Consider the following 16,582-nt stretch of genomic DNA (forward strand, 5'->3'; position numbering starts at 1 on the left):
CTCAAACAGTATGCAGCAGGAAATAATGTTGGAGGTTATGTTTTAAAAAGAAATGATGCATAGAATCCAGAGTGCAGTAGTAGTTGTAGTAGTAGTAGTAGTAGTTGTAATTGTTGCCCTAAACGGGCCAGGTGTAAAATAAATCTAACTACTTTTTTTAACTTTTTTAACTTGTTAATTAACTGTTTCTGTATTTACTACTACAAATATTGCATATGCATTTTCCTAGATGTAAAAATATGGCTGTGTAACTGCATATCTCCTGATAAAATGACATTTTAAGACCATCATACTTTTAAATTTACCTTGTCAAGGGCCATAAAATGATGTGGAGGGCCACATTTGGCCCACAGGCCACATGACACATGTGTTGTAGTAGTTATTGTAGTAATAGTTGTAGTAGTAGTTGTTGTTGTTCTTGTTGTAGTATTTGTAGTAGTTGTAATAGTAGTAGAAAATATATTATCAATTGATGATGTCATAATTTCAAGTGGAGGTCATGTGCACATATGATTCTATGGGTGATTAACAATTTTTGAAAGAAACATTTAGCCGCTACCGATTATTTGTTAAGGATTGGTTTGATAAACTTTAATATGAAATCATTTAGCTGACAGTACTTTTAACTATCTACAATTGCATATTTGGGTTTTAATAATTGCACCCTTTTCTGAAACAAATTAATATAATTACTCACAATTGACAGAGAAAAGGTTAAACATTATGCTAGTCTGTTTCATGTGGATAGGACTGAGATAACACAAACCAGGTCAACAGATCTGATTTCGACCATATAATTTATACCTGTCCATCAACTAATCACACTGAATATTCTACCGAAAATGAATTGTCAGTATACTGTAGCCCAGGATCGATGTCATAAAACCACCTTTTTGATGTTGAATCAGTCAAAGATGTTAAATGCCAGATAGCAGCAGAAACATAAAGAACATTGGGTTTCATATTTAAAAGGCAAGAAATGAGGTAATAATCAGGTAATGTTATTTTCATGGTTCATATCGTATAATTGCTATTATTAACCTGATAAATGTCTGGAGCTTCATATCTCCCAATGGTTTTCCTTGTTTTTGAGACTGACTAATATCTTCCATTTCCCTCAGGTCACCACAGACAAGAAGAGCCTGGCGTATGTGGACAACATGCTAAAAAAGTCCAACAAAAAGGTGGAGGAGCTTCACCAGGAGCTGCAGGAGCTGAACGCACACATTGTGGTCAAAGACCCGGAGGAGCTGCTAGGTAACCCCACAGTTTGGCGGCACATTCTCACAAACATTAACCAGGAAAACGTTTACATAGGCTAACTCTAGAGATATGATCTAACCCAGGAAATGCACTGGTTTTAGAGTCTGTTTTGCCTGGAATGTTCTGTAGTATGACATTGAACGTATTTGTCTTGCATTTGTTCTACAATTAAACTACAATCAGGTGTTTTTGTTGCTAAAAAAAAGACATCCAAACGTGAATTAGCACTGCGAGCGGTCTTTCCATAGATCCGATCTGTAATTTGTCCTTGTGGTGTCACCTGCTTGTCTCTATGGAGATAATAACTTTAATGCCATAATGTGGAACTTTCTATACAAAACTATAAAATCTCCATAGAAACTAGCATAGGTTACATAGTGCAGCTTTATAACTGATAATAGGTTGAATAGTTGAATGAACACAATGCATCTATCCAGTTTCTGCTCCCAGTTTTATGTTTTACTTTGAAGTCTTGGTTTACGCTTGAATGCTCTTGGCTTGTAAATACTATGTAAACTATATACATACAAATCCAGTGTAGTTGCTGAATTATGAAACCTGTATATTTTGCGCGGGCCTAGTGGTGATAGTTTCTGTAAATGCCCTCGTCGGTGTGGTGTGAGGTGTACCTACAGTCAGTCGACCCGGGCAGAACAGAGTGCGCTCAGTGTTCGGAGGTGACTCATCCCACAGGCTAACATTGTTACATTCCACATTCCTACATCGCTACAACCACCGGAGGATTGTTCTCAAGCTGCTGACAGATCGCTCCTGTGCAGTTTCTCAGCAACAATGGGGATCTGGAGAAAGTTGGACCAAAGCAGTATTTCACCGGCTGATGTTGTTGGCTTGCTGTTAAAAGTTAAATCACTAAACATAAAAGCCTGTGGTATTGACAAGCACGACTTCTTGGCTTCTTGTTTGGCTCTGTGTGGTAAAGGAATCGTAGTTGTAACCGTTGGCAGAGCTATAGAGCTACATGCCAGCAGCGTTTTCGCTCTTGGAGGTGTTGGTAAAAGAAACAGAAATGGGCAAATATGATCCCGTTCACTAGGGCTACAGTCCTTTAGTCTTTTAGTAAGGCTTTACAAGCAAAACAGCAGAAAGAGGAATGCATGGAGTGAATTAGCTGGAGATTTGGAGTGCTATGCTGTTGCCTCAGTTTTTTGATCAGGATCCTAATAATTTGAGATCTTTTGCCAACACTAGACCACACCCCCTTTTAGTTGATGAATCGATGCACCGGGCATGTGTTTAGTGAACCAAGATTTTCTATACTCAACTAACCATACCGTTCATGACCATGTTTGACAGAGATCATAGACCATAAACTTGGACCCGAGTTCCATATTTGGAATTCCAACCACGAGTATCATAGCAACCAAAGAGCCATTCCGAAGCGAAGGGGCGTCTGTTGGGGCAGATGCTTAGCAACACTGTCAATCAAACCTGCTGCTACCTCTAGCTAGCGGGAGTGACCTCGGGGAAAGAAGGCTCATGATTTGTCTCTTATGTCTTTATTTATGGACACAATACTGAAATAAAATGACCAGGATCATGTAGTGTCAATACAAACATTTTAAGACCAAAAAAGATCAAAATGACGAGCAGGTTAGCTATGTCCGTTTATATATACAGTCTGCACCTACAACCTTTTTGGCCAATATTATCCACAATCTTATTGCAGATGGACAAAACTGTGCAGTGAACATGCAGTTTAATCCTAAATATGGATCAATTTACAATCAATGAACTAATGTCTAGGAAGTAAGGAATGGGAAAAACTTAAAGACCATAAGAGGCAAAAATGAAATATGGCAACTAGCCCTAGATTTACCTTAAATCAGAAAGTGTGGTATGCTAATTGCTAGCTTGTCCCTCAGTTCAGTTGACATTAGGAAGTCATGACAAGGGAGGGTTTTTGGGGAGGGAAGGCAGTTCGTCTCGTAAATTATTATCTTAAGTGGGAACAAATTTAGCTGAAGTTGTCGACCCTGTGACTGATAAACAAGGCTTTTTAGGTTGACGTGAGGCTGCAGGAATGTGGCACTGCAATGGAGACGGGAATGAAGGCCGCCGTCAGCTCATGGCTCCTCCGTGAGACTCCTCAGGGTCTCAGGATGGTGAATAGGAGGCAGTCACTCTCACTACGAAGCACTGTGTTTTTAGTGCGGAGTTTGAGCGCCTCTGGTTTGTGTCTGAGGCTCAGCTGAAGCCAGGAAAGAGCTGAAACCTTCTGTCACCGCTGTTTGGAAGTTTATTCAAACAAAGACCAGCCTGAGAAAAAGTTTGAGTAATGTAAAGTGAAGTTGGCTGCAAGAAGAAATGATGTATTCCTACTAGTGTTGCCACTGTACTAAAATGTCAAACTCAATTTCAGTATTGAGGACTGATTCTCAATACTGATTCCGATGCCACAATGATGATTTAAAAAAAAAAAAAACTTTATTCAGTAGAATTTTTTAACATAATATTAGTACTTTCTTTTGTATATTACCATGTGGCCTTATATCTGTGTAATCCCTCAGTCGTCCTGGTAGGTTCCATAGTGATCCATGGTGTATACTAGTCTATGTGTTTTATATCTTATACTTGTTTTGATACAGCACAAGATCATTCTAAAGCTATTCAGGAATGGTTCATTTCTGTCCGATTGATGAGACTTTTTAGTCTCGATACTGAGTATTTAGTTATAGTAACAATTAGTATCTGATTTTCTGTACTTTTGACAACCCTTATTCCTACTTGCATATTTCTTGTGTCTGTGTAATCCCTCAGTCGTTCCGGTCTGATCATTGTAAAGGCCAAAAGTAAAATCTGTCAATTGAACAAAGAAGTTATAGACGTTCCATTGCTCATCCAAGCCGCTTCTTCAGTTCTGGTCAGATTACTGGTGGACACTGCCTTATATCTATCTGAAGGGAGGAGCTAACTACACTGAAACTGAAAACAGCCATTGTTTACAGTTTCTGTATGTAGGCAAGGTTTATTGAGCTACACAAAGTGTGCACTGGTGCCTGAGGTGCAAATTATGACTCAAGCATATATATTGCTTTTACAATATATCCGTACAGAAAACCTTGACTTGCCCCGGTACAAACAAAATCAGGTACTACCCCCTTTTAAATGTTCTACTAACTTCTGATATCTAATATTTGGTACAGCAGTATTGATTCATTGTTGAGGTACTTCAAACTATAAATTGTCTTGACTGTTTTATATGGACCAACATGTACACTGACTATGTACTTTATGTGTTTGCAATGTGACAAAGGAAATTCATGTTTTGGATGACTTGGAGTGTTGACATTCTGCTAGTTTACACAGGCAGTGGAATAATGCCTCAGTGCATTTCTATAGGGGCTGTGTTATTCTCACATACAGGTGCAGATGAGGTTTACCTTTCTACCAACTTGCCTCACTTGTTTACTTGAATATATATTTTCAAGTATACAGTTGAGGCATTTTCAAAATAATAAAAGATATCATGGTGATCTAAATATGTTATATGTTAGCAGTTAATACCTTTATAGAAGTATTTTTAGTTGGAATTTGATTGATTTGATTTCTGTTTCTCTTGCAATGTGTTACATAACATAACCATTAAAATGAAAGTGCTGTCATGAACTGGAGCATTCTGCATGTGTCATCTTAAAACTATGTGTTTCACTGAGTGCTGATAAACAATTAAAGGAGCCATATGATTTTGATTTTGTAAACATTTAGCACAACAACTGTGCTAAATATAGATTTTACTCAATATTTCTAACAATTTATTCTTAATTACAAAAACATTGAACATGTGGCCAAGTTGTTTGTTATTTGGTGTTTTAGTCCTTCAAACAATTATCCAATCAGAAAGCAAAATGAGCCTCACATGAGTTTCTCATTTGGGTTGACAGTTTCAATGGCTAAATCCGGTTTAAACCTAAAATGTCTCTTTCTGATCTGATCTCACTAATGATTGGCTGCACATGCTGGTGTTTAGATAATCAGTGCTATTGCAGCCTCTGCACCTCAGTGAGTGAATTCTGGAGATTATTTCACATGATTCATGGCCTGGTCATTTACTGAGAATGAGAAAAACTTGTCTTCTATCTGCAGGTTAAGGCACTGGCAACACAGGTTCAGTTGTGACTGTAGTATCTTTTTAAGAGTGCAGGCTGCATAGTGTTACTTTAATTAAACTTGAATGTGTTGTGTGCACTTTTGGCCGGTTCAGAGTGACTCAGGGTTACAGTGAGGGCGGGTTCCCCTTGTCTTTGCTCCAGCTCTGAGCTCAGTCTGAAGGCATCCGGTAGCTGTATCTTGTCGTCGGATGAAGCGTGGGCCGGGCTCAGGGCAGAGGGTCTGCGAGTTCTTGGCTCCAAGATGGCCTCACCTCCCACACATAGGAAACCCATCAACACACAACCGATACATTATACAGCTGGCTTCTGAATGCATCTTTTGACTATTGTATTAACTCTGTCCCTTTCTTTACCATATTGACCACCATTCATTGGTTTCAGACCTTTGAGTATGATGTTATCATTTAGCTGGTTTTCTTGTGCAATTTTTGTTGAGGAATTCAAATTGGGAAACTTCAATATGTTTGACATTTTTTTATCCAACAAAAATACAAAATTTGCATATTAGTGTTTTTCATTAAGAATAAAAAATTATATATATATAAATATTTTTGCCACAGTACAGATATTTTGTCAAAGCTGATGTGTGGTGTCTACATCTAATTATAAAGCCATCTTACCAGTCAAAAACCTAGATGTAGTGATGGTGTGCTGTTAGCTGGCTGTTGTTGGCATTACCGTGACACTCAAACTCTACTTTTCCCCCTTAAAGTTGCAAAGTTTTTTACAGTTTTATGGTAAACTATTGAGAAAGACTACATTTTGTGAACTTGGTACTGATCTTCACAGGTTTTAAAACATGAAAAGTGGAACTAGTCCATTTGAAAAGGTTAGCAGTGGTCCAAGCTTATTCCTCACTTACGTTATGCGTTCAGAGCATCCTAATTATTCACCACAATGAGTTTATAAGCACTTTTCACAACTCTCAGAGACCAGAGTGAAGACCTGCTTATACAATACACACGAAAAAGGGCTTTTAATTACTATTGTCTTTATTTACATATGCAGTAAATTGTCACAAGTTCTACTAAGTAATCGTTTAGCAAATTTAACAACAGCAAAGTCACTGTTAACTTTCGCACGTTTTTTGTTCTATGGACCTGTCTGACTTCTCATTCACAGGCTTCGGGAAACTACACTTCTATTATGCAATCATAAGTTTGAGAGGTGGAGAACTCTTGACAGAAAGTGCATTGGTGATTCATGTAACCTGTGGCTTAAATAGTCTTATGTTTCCGCTCTGCTCATGTCCCGCAGGTGCTCAGATGATCCTTGGTTTTCATGCAGTATTTGCTCTGTATGAATCACACATTGGCTGTTTTTGTTGCATGTTTGTCAGGGGCTAAGAATAGATGCTTTTCACATGGGTAATTCACTCAAGTTGAAGGCATTATTGGGCAACTCTGCTTGCATTATGTTTGGTTGGCATGTTTTACATTGAGGCCTGTTAAAGTGCTCAAATGCTTATGGGGTCATAGGCTGTACAGTTCTATCAGGAGTAGCTATGGATGGACCGCAGGGAAATTGGTTAGTTGCTGGACTCGCATTGACTTGGTCCTTTGCCAAAATTCTAGTAACACAATATTTTAGTAATATTAACTGATTGGAGGTTCAAATAGTTGTAGCTACTTCATATAAAGATTTCAAACTACTAAATTAATCATTAAAATATTTATGATAATTGTGTAAAAAGTGCACACATTGTTGGTATACAAGTTGTATTTCATGGTTTAGTTTTTCATTAATTTTGAGTGGAAAACTGTGTCAAGATAACATTTGAAACATTTTCTACCTTCTAAGTATAATTACAAGAGTTATACAAAAATAAAGGGACAAAATGCATCCTCATCTGATAGCAGGTTAGCACAGATTTGGCAGAGGTTTGTGCTTTCCCGTTGGCTTGTGGAGTTCCCCAGAGTAGAGCAGAACTGGCACGTCTGGCCTGAAGAAGTCAGGCAGGTTTGGAGCCCTTGTGAGTCACTAGATTTACATGAACTGAATAATTGGCTTAATTTAACCCCGGAGCTACGATTGAGGTGTTATGAATCGAATCTCAAAGATCCCAAGTAGTAGCTGATAGGTATTAAGACTAGGGATGGGATAATATTAAAATTTAGACTCACAATTAACGATATTATCACGATATTTATTAAAGCAAGGTTTATAGTTTTTTAAAAAGTCACTAAAACATCAGTTACCATACAATTTGCAGGTCTCTGAGCGATCACCTTTTTTTTTTTTTTGCTGTAAGTGAATGTGAATGTGTCAATTATATAACTCTCGACGTTAAAAAAAACCCACATGATCCAACCTGAGAAAGCCTCCAGAAAGAGGATATGATAAAGGATATGCAGGCATCGCAGCCATCAACTGTGTAAAATGCTATTTAGCTAGTGCTAAGTCGAAAGTCGACACAAGTACGTGCCATTATTCATACAAATCCAAACTAACACAAACTACATTCAATAGTTTATTTCACATGGCATGTTACTTACAATGGATATTTTCAGCTTACGTTTGTCAAACAATGCAGGATGGTTGTCTTGCAAATGTGTATGAAAGTTGCTTGTGTTTGCCGTCGGTGTCGCAACTTTTTTTCGGCAGGCTCTGCAGATTGGTGGCTCATCACCTTGTTGGGCTTGTTTTTTGAAGCCATAATAATTCCACATATCAGACGTTATCGTCTTGAGTGGAGGATATAAATGTGTGGTGTCCACCGGATCCAGATCCACTGCCAGCCCACTACTAGTCTTGACGGTGACTGAGGTGAAGTACCATCCCCAATTCAGAATAGACACTGAAGCTAACAAGTTTTATTGCTATGATAGAGGGCTCCCTGTGCAGTCCAGTTTACATTAGGCACAGACTAGGAGAGGCATTCAACTGCATGAGCTAAGAGGACGTGTACTCACTCATTTTACATCAGCTGTAAAAACGATGGCCTCTCCTCTGAGCATATGTCACTTTGTTTTGGTCGTTACAGTGAAATGAAACTTTCCGAAGAGTCAATCAGTGTGTTTTTTTGTGGTGCAGAGAGAAAATAAATAGTGAGTAACGCAGTTCCTAGCAAAAGTGTGGTTATATGTGTAATAATATGTTTTATGAGCAATTATGGCTGCAGTTTAGTTTAGTGCTAATGCTAAATTACTGCAGGCCCTGAATGTCTCTTATCTCCCATTCACACCTATTCAGTTCTTTGACCTGACCTGTTTTGAGGAATTTGGTTGTTTAGCACACTCGGAGTTCTCTGTGCATGTAAACATAGTGAGTAAGTACATGAGTGCGAAGAGGTTCTGTCTAAAGAGGGCTTTCACCACAGGCACAGGTCCAGACAAGAAGACAACACAAGTGAGCTCATCCCACAACCCTCTGCACTGTTTCCATGTTCTGAGGCAAAGTTTTTCTCAAAAATAGAATAACATAGCTTACCTTTACGAGTTTTTATCTCCATAGAGACAAGCAGATTACCCCAGTAGGCCAATGTGCCAGGTTTGTGGAAAGGTGACCCAGTTGATTGTAGAAATGTGAATGAGTTTGATGCTTTGCCTGGAATATTTCACAGTAACATCACCATGGAGACAAGCAGGTGGCAGATCCTCCACATGAAAAGTTGCCTAATGCGCTTTTAATTAGAAAAACAAGTGCTCTAGAAATGGAACTATTTCTCTATGACTTGACTACATGCTGTATTTTTACTTGAAAACAGCAATTAGCAGATGGCATGTCCCTGCTGGGCTACCGTAGTTGTAAAAATTTAGTTTACACAAAGTCCACATGGCTAATTTACATAAATATATGTGTGTAAACAACAGTTCTGAGACTGCCAGAAATGTAAATGCTTTTATAATTGGATGCCATTAACTCATGGTATTCTGTCTTTGGCTTTGGATAAATGTTAAGTACTGTGTTGCGCAACTTTCTTACATATCCAGTTGACGGGCATATTCACACTGATATTTCTGTATTTTTTCAACAGAGGGAGTGAGGACCAGCCTAATATCCCAAACACGATCGTACAATCAGATTTGTTTATTTCAGTGACCCATGTGAAATGAAGGAGCTCCTTGGTCATCTACAGAAATTTGCAATGTTTCACTCCGTTTGATATTTTAAGCAGACATACAGTATTTGTTTTGATGTGTGATTGGCTAATCCACCTGTCAATCATGTTCATCTGAACTTGAGGAGGTTCACCAGAGATCGGACTCACATCTTTGTAAAGTATTGGAGAAGTGTGTATTCTGGATCACAGGCAATATCCAATAAAAAGGAATGGAAATGCCAACATGATTTTTTTTTTTTTTTTTTTTTTCAGTTGCAATTTACTTTAACAGATAAGTAAACTTATTCTTGGTACATTCAAAAACAAAATCAAATATAATATTTAATTGAGTACCACATTGTATTCTTTTTAAATAAGTGAATTCATGCATGTAATACGAGCAATTTGCCAAAGTATTTGAGAGTTAGCAGTAAGCATGTGGTTAGATTTGAATACCTACTTCCTGCTTTCAGTTTGAAGCCTTAATATAGATGAGGCGGGCAAGATTAATCACAATTCAATCAAAATCACAATTTGAATGTGTGGAATTAGCAAATGACAAAAGACTGCAATTTTTGAAGTACCATTTCAAAACAACATGTTCTGAAATGTGACTCTTGTTAGTTTGTCAGTTCAGGTTTTTTTTGTCAATACTCCTGGATGCGCTTAAAATCTGCACTTTGAACAGTCCTATTAAAACATAAATTTCAAATCTAATCACAAGGTCTGTCTGAAAAATCGAAAGTACATATTTATAGATAGTTATCCATATTATTTAGCTCCATTAAACCAGGATGTAGAAAGTCCCTCTTTTGACTCAAACCTAGAGGTGGGTCGTACTCAGTTACATTTACTTGAGTAACTTTATAAAGACGTTTTTCAGTACTTTTCTAGCAGCATACTTTTACTCCTGCTTGAGTAATATTTTTTATTCAAGTAAGTAACATTACTCTTTTTTAAGTAAAAGTTTTGGTTACTCTTTTCGCAGCAAGTCCACTAGTGACAAGAGTTTTGTGTTGACAGTATGAAATGATTTGAACATTTGTGTTTCTTGCACTACTCCTACAAATATGGTTTAGTTTTTCCTAATTTTTATGCCTAATCTTTGAAAATATCAGATTTTATGCATTATTTAATATTTTGTCCTTCAAATTACATTAACTTCTAATTATAAATCAGCTGTTATGTCCTGACAGTTACTCTTTAAGTTACTCTTACTTGAGTATTAAGTTTTCCCGAATGTTTTTACTCTTGAATCATTTCTTGAACCACTATTTTATACTACTACTTAAGTAAGATTAATGTTACTTCAGAATATTATTACTTGAGTACAATTTCTGGCTACTCTACCCACCTGTGCTCAAACCTACAATAGTGGCTGTATCCATAACCTTGTAGAATGAGTGTGACTTGTTCACACTTGTTGTGTGTCAGGTCCATTGCTGAGAATAGGCCCTGCCTCAGGGCTTCCCTCTGTTGTTACTGTTGAACTGACTTTGGGCCAGAACAAAAGACTTGACTAAACTTTCTGAGTTAGTCATCGGTGAATCAGTGCAGTTTTATGCACCATTAGTGTTGAGTGGCACATTTGTATCCCTGCTAGTGTTTTATTTTAATGTTTATGTTTCTTATTTTAAAGGTGCACTCTGTAATTTCTTACAGCCATTTTGGTCTTAAAATGTTCGTATTTACCCACTCTACATGATCCTGGTGTTTTCTATTTACCCATTTGGTCTTTTATTAATTAAGATATGAAGATTACTAACAGACCAATGAGGCGCCTTCTTTCCTTGATGTTGCACCAGCTAGCATTAGCAACAGGTTTGATTGATAGCATTGTTGAGCGCCTGCCCCCTGCCAAACCAGTGGTACGGGCTGAAAACGGCTTTACCTTCAACACCCTTGCCCCTGGTTGGCTCTGTAGAGATACCTGCCCTCGGCTCCAATCAGTCGCTATAACTGCTAGCCTCAGTTGGCTTCATTTGACTGGAGCCGAACACTGAGTGACGTCACTGAGTGCACTTCTATTATACAGTTTGATCTATGCAGAAAAAGTACTAGGAAACTGAGTTTAATTTGCCTTTTTACATGTAAATAACCAAAATACCAAATCTTCAGCTAACTAATTCACTAAGTTCTCTTTTGTGATGTTGTTTATAAATCCTTATAATCTAAATAAAATGATTAGTCAACTAAACAACTAAAGGACTACAGCCCTATTGACCAGGTGTGAAGAACAATGTACAATATCTATGGAGAACTAGTTGCAAAGGGCAACCAATGAGTTAGTATTACAGAAGTATTAGTCATAGCTCTCCCTAACCCCTTACCCCTCCCTTTATAACGCATCACTTTTACGATGGACTTTGCTGGGTACGCAGTTACTCTAATGAAAAAGCACTATACCCAGTACTATTCTCAGTCAGTCATGTGATACTGGCTAGTGTCTGACGTCATGTCGACTACAGTTTCTACAAGTAATTGTTCTAGCTACTTAAACATTTTACACTACTCTGAGATACTGAGTTAAAACTTTAAATGAATTGAGCATTTAAAATGGGTTTACATATGGATTTGAATGTACAAGTAAAACAACAAAGATTTTAACAATGCAACATTATTATGGCCATTGGACAATTTTTTCGACAAGCATTGCGATTACATTAGCAATTTATGTTTTTTAATAGGTGGATTCTTCTCAACAACAGTTCATCAACATCTTAAATGCATCCAGAAGACAAAAAGACTGCAATATGAGCTGATAAAGTATCACAAGAATCACATTTCAGAACATGTTTTACAGCTTTTATGCAGAATTACATAGGATATTTTGTTGTTTGTGTCCATTGAAATTGCAATTTCGATTAGATTGAGATTAATCTTACAACTCTATATGGCAACATGGTGGACAGTAACTAAGAGCCCTACATTAAAATCTGTGTCCATTTAAAGGAGGAGTGTCTAGTATCAACAGACCTGGCTGAGATAAACATTGGATTTGACTGGAATCTGACTCCTGAAGTTGCTGTGCGGGGCAGTGTTGGCAGTGATTGGTCAAAATGTTGAGCAGCACAACACAAGGTTTAAAATGGCTGCAGGCCAAAAATAGCACTTGTAGTCAGTCAATGTTTCCTAAACCTGCAAGATAAGGAATGGTATTGGGCTCTAGCTGGGATCTATCCATGATGATGTTCCTGTTTGTATGCCACAGTTCAAGTGCATATGACAGGTTTTCATTTTTCCAATTGTGACTTTGTTTGGTGGAATAGTGTAGTAAAACCAGTGGTAAATATTTATCATTGTTTTACATCAGTTAACTGACAAGTTTGTGGAAAGAAAATTCAGAAGAATTGTACAAAAATACAGGAAGTAGTGGCGAGTACTTAAACAGAACAAATCTACCTGTCATAAACACGGAAAATTCCATCCAAAATGTTTAAACTTTCATTTAACAAAATAATATGTTTTTACTGCTTTGTTTTCATTTTTACAATATTACTCACATTACTCATATTACACTAAAGTATTCTACATATTACGGCATGCTATGTTATTCTTTTGATAATTGCAATGTAGTTATTTGCCAGACAAAACACCACCTGCCACCATATTGGTCCTAGATGTTAATGTAAACAGATTTAAACTCCAAAGGAAACATGTATTAACTGTCCATATTATCAGTTTTTAAGTTTTTAGGGGATTTTGAACTTTCAGTTCTTAATAGCCGGCCCCAGTATCTCTGCTGACTGCCCTGCTTGACGTTAGTTGGTAAAAATGGGTTGTGATATTACAATGTCATGATTATTCTTATGTCACTAACCAGCCAATGTTTGATGTTGCTTTTTCCATTCACATAAAAATTACATTTATTAATTAACCTTTATTTTTTCCTGTCTCCTAGAATGCCCTTTGACTCCGGACACGCCAAACAGCGAGGCACGGATGTGCACGACCAACAGCCGCCTGGCCGCTCTGAAGAAGCAGATTGACATCGAACTTAAAGTGAAGCAGGGAGCAGAGAACATGATCCACATGTACTCCAACGGATCCTCCAAGGTCAGCAGCAACATACACTTTTTACTGTAAACTAGCCATGTCAAAAAGTAGTAGTATTATCTGTTTTTAATATCTATGAGAAGAAATATTATATATATATTTTTTACAAATATTGACACAATGGAGAAAAAAATACTTTACTTTCATTGACTCAAGTTTTAAAAAATGTACAGGAGTATTTTGTGGACTTGCAAATTACAGTCAAATCAGATATCAACCTATTATTTCTTACCTTTTTATAAATTATACTTTAAAACATTTTGTTATTATTTTTTGTAGTTAACATCCATCATTAATTGTATTTTTTGACTCCTGACTTGCCGCCATGTAGGAACATGGAAGCATTTGAGCATGATATTGTGGTTGATGTTTATACTTTTCAGCTTTGTTGCACATCCTACACCAGATTGACCTACATAAACTCAGTACACCTCGGGTCATGGCCACTTTTGTTTGTAGATAGTGTCTTTTCTAACTGATATATATTGATAAAACTTGTCTTATCTCTATAAATGTTGACAGGATGTGTTTTGATAGATTTAATAGTTCCTCTTTTATAATTATAACTCCACAAAAGTTTACTCTGGGGTTATAACCTTTCCATTTTGTATCAGAAGACGCATTTTGTATGTTATTACAGAATTTATTTATTACTACAGAATTGTTTATTATTACACTATTGATACTTTGCAGTGAGATCACGGTGGGGGTGTTCCGCATGTATGTCTATGATGGAATGTTCAACAGTTACCATGGTGACACAATGCATACCTTGGCAAACACAGCCTATTAAATTTGTCTGAAAACCTTGCGCAAAAATAGAAAAACATTTTCAGGTCAGTATTCATAGTCCTGTGTAGGCATTTAGTTAAACAAAAAAGTGACTACCTGTAATTTAACGTGTGAGAGACTTGTTTAACAGCACAAATCATCTCACCTGTTGTAGTTCCTACTAAGTTCCTTCTGGTCCAATTGTGTTAAACTAAAGCTCAGATTAAAGTCTAACAAAGCCTCAGACAGAGCAGTGCCTCCAGTTAGCATCAGACAGGGAATGTTGATGACATCAGCTGCAATATTCACAGTGATTTCCATACCCTGAGATGATGTCGTGATCATATTTGATTCCCAGAGTAACTTTTAGCATAGATTCAGTTTTGTAATACACCGTTAACCCTAGCCCATCAAAGTATGTTAAATATTACTAATCATTAAAATGTTATTTTCAACAGATGTTAAAACTAGACTAGATAAATAGCCCTGGTTTAGCCTAGTTTAGCCACCTGATTTGCATCTACAAGTTAAAAGGGTTGTGGTGTGTTTTACGGTGTGTTCCCAGGCCATAAGCTGGTTTGGAGTCTTCCCTGTTGCAGTTTACTGAGCGTTACCCGGTGGCTCTTATCTGTGCTCTGCGGGGGCAGAAACAGGAGAGGAGGCTGACGCATACTCTCATGCCCTTTGTTATAGTGTTGTCACAATACTAAAATTTCTAACTCAATTACAGTACTAAGGAAAAGACTTGATACCACAGTGATAATATAAAACACTACCATTTAATGTTGAAAATCACATTCTATTGTCTAAAGAAAGTGTTTTTAACTACCATGTGGCCTTATATCTGTGTAATCCCTCAGTCGTCCAGGTATGTTCCATAGTGGTCCATGCTAGTCTATGTGGTTTTATACGTGTTCTGCTCTTCAGGAAAGGTTCATTTCTGTGCTGCAAATGGGACTATTTTTGTATCAATGCTTGCTCAAATGTATGTTTAATACTAATTTTAGCATCGATCAGTGTCAGATTTTCAATACTTTTGACAACCCTACTTTGTTCACTAAAGCCCAGCAGTTGAGCTCCGTGTCTCAAACAAAACTGTAATTTAAATCCATTCCCAGCGCAGTAATAACAGCCCAGAGCCGTGTAGCACTCAGCTGTAAAGCACAACGTCTGTAGTAGACTTTAATAGCGTGTTCTACATCCTCTCTGGTAATGTCATTGGTATTCCATTGTTTAATGCACCACGCAAAAATACAGATGAAACCATAGCAGTTGCTGACACACGACTTATGACTCTGTATATGTATGGCTGTACGGGTGTAGTACTTTAATCCTTTAGTCCATTAATGGGTCAATGGTGTCTCAGCCGACCAAAACTTGTATTAGTCTACAAATTATTGTGTGTAGATTTTAAGGTTATGACAACAGCAGATAGGAAAAGATATGGAGTTAGCTGGTTAAAGATTTTGGAGTGAATTGTGTATTTTTACATACTGTTCCTCCCCCTGCAAGTGTAGTCTTGTGAGTACAGTTTGGGTCAGATATACACAAATACGTAATAGTTTTGAGAGCTTTTGCCACGCCCACTTTTAGTCATCTAATGGATAGGCAGGACATGTCTTTAGTCCAACAAGAATTTCTTTAGTCATCCTAATGGCTGGACAATATGACAGAAAATGCAGTGCTTTTCCTTATACTGATTGATCAGATGTTTTTTATTTTATTTGTCTAACTGAAAACAAAATGAAAAAAATTGTTCCTAAGTCTGAACTCTGCTTCAAACCACATCCTTTTACTGACAGAGGACTGGCTGTAGACCTCTCGATTCCTAAGACCCAAGCTGATCATGAAAATTATAAATCACTGAATCTTGATTAAAAATTGATTAATTGGATTGGCCTGTGTGCACGTTGTCTAATTTTACTTTATTTATTGAACTTGGACCATGACACATTTTATGGTGCCTGTGTTTTAGTCCAACAGACATAATTTCTGTATGCAAATAAGGGCTGCAAGATTAATTACTATTAAATGAAAATTATCCTGGCAAACTCAAAATCACCAATGCATAAGAAGCTTTAACCCTAAAGTCAAAGGCGCTCTGTCAAATTTTTACTGTCTTACAAACATGAGAAAACAGAACTACCATAAATTTTGGACTATTAATAATAATAATAATAATGGTTTACACTTGTAATGTGCTTTACAGGCTTGTCAAAGCCTCTCAAAGCTCTACACTATAGTCATTATTCATTCATTTCCACACTTGGTGATGGTAAGCTACTATTGTAGCCACAGCTGCCCTGGGGTAGACTGACGG

The 16,582-nt window shown here is 37.2% G+C and overlaps 1 protein-coding gene across 2 annotated transcripts in view; it reads left to right on the forward strand.

Annotated features, from left to right (window-relative positions):
• The window catches only part of pkn2a (protein kinase N2a), a 56,737-nt gene that overhangs the window by 16,097 nt on the left and 24,058 nt on the right, over window positions 1-16,582 (forward strand). For both annotated transcript variants that reach the window (XM_033982358.2, XM_033982359.2), the window contains exons 3-4: window positions 1,122-1,257; window positions 13,337-13,491. In XM_033982358.2, the coding sequence (XP_033838249.1) occupies window positions 1,122-1,257; window positions 13,337-13,491 (291 nt within the window). The remainder of the gene's footprint in view (window positions 1-1,121; window positions 1,258-13,336; window positions 13,492-16,582) is intronic.

Source organism: Periophthalmus magnuspinnatus, chromosome 17 (assembly GCF_009829125.3).
Source record: "Periophthalmus magnuspinnatus isolate fPerMag1 chromosome 17, fPerMag1.2.pri, whole genome shotgun sequence".
In the NCBI taxonomy this organism is placed as follows: Eukaryota; Metazoa; Chordata; class Actinopteri; order Gobiiformes; family Gobiidae; genus Periophthalmus; species Periophthalmus magnuspinnatus.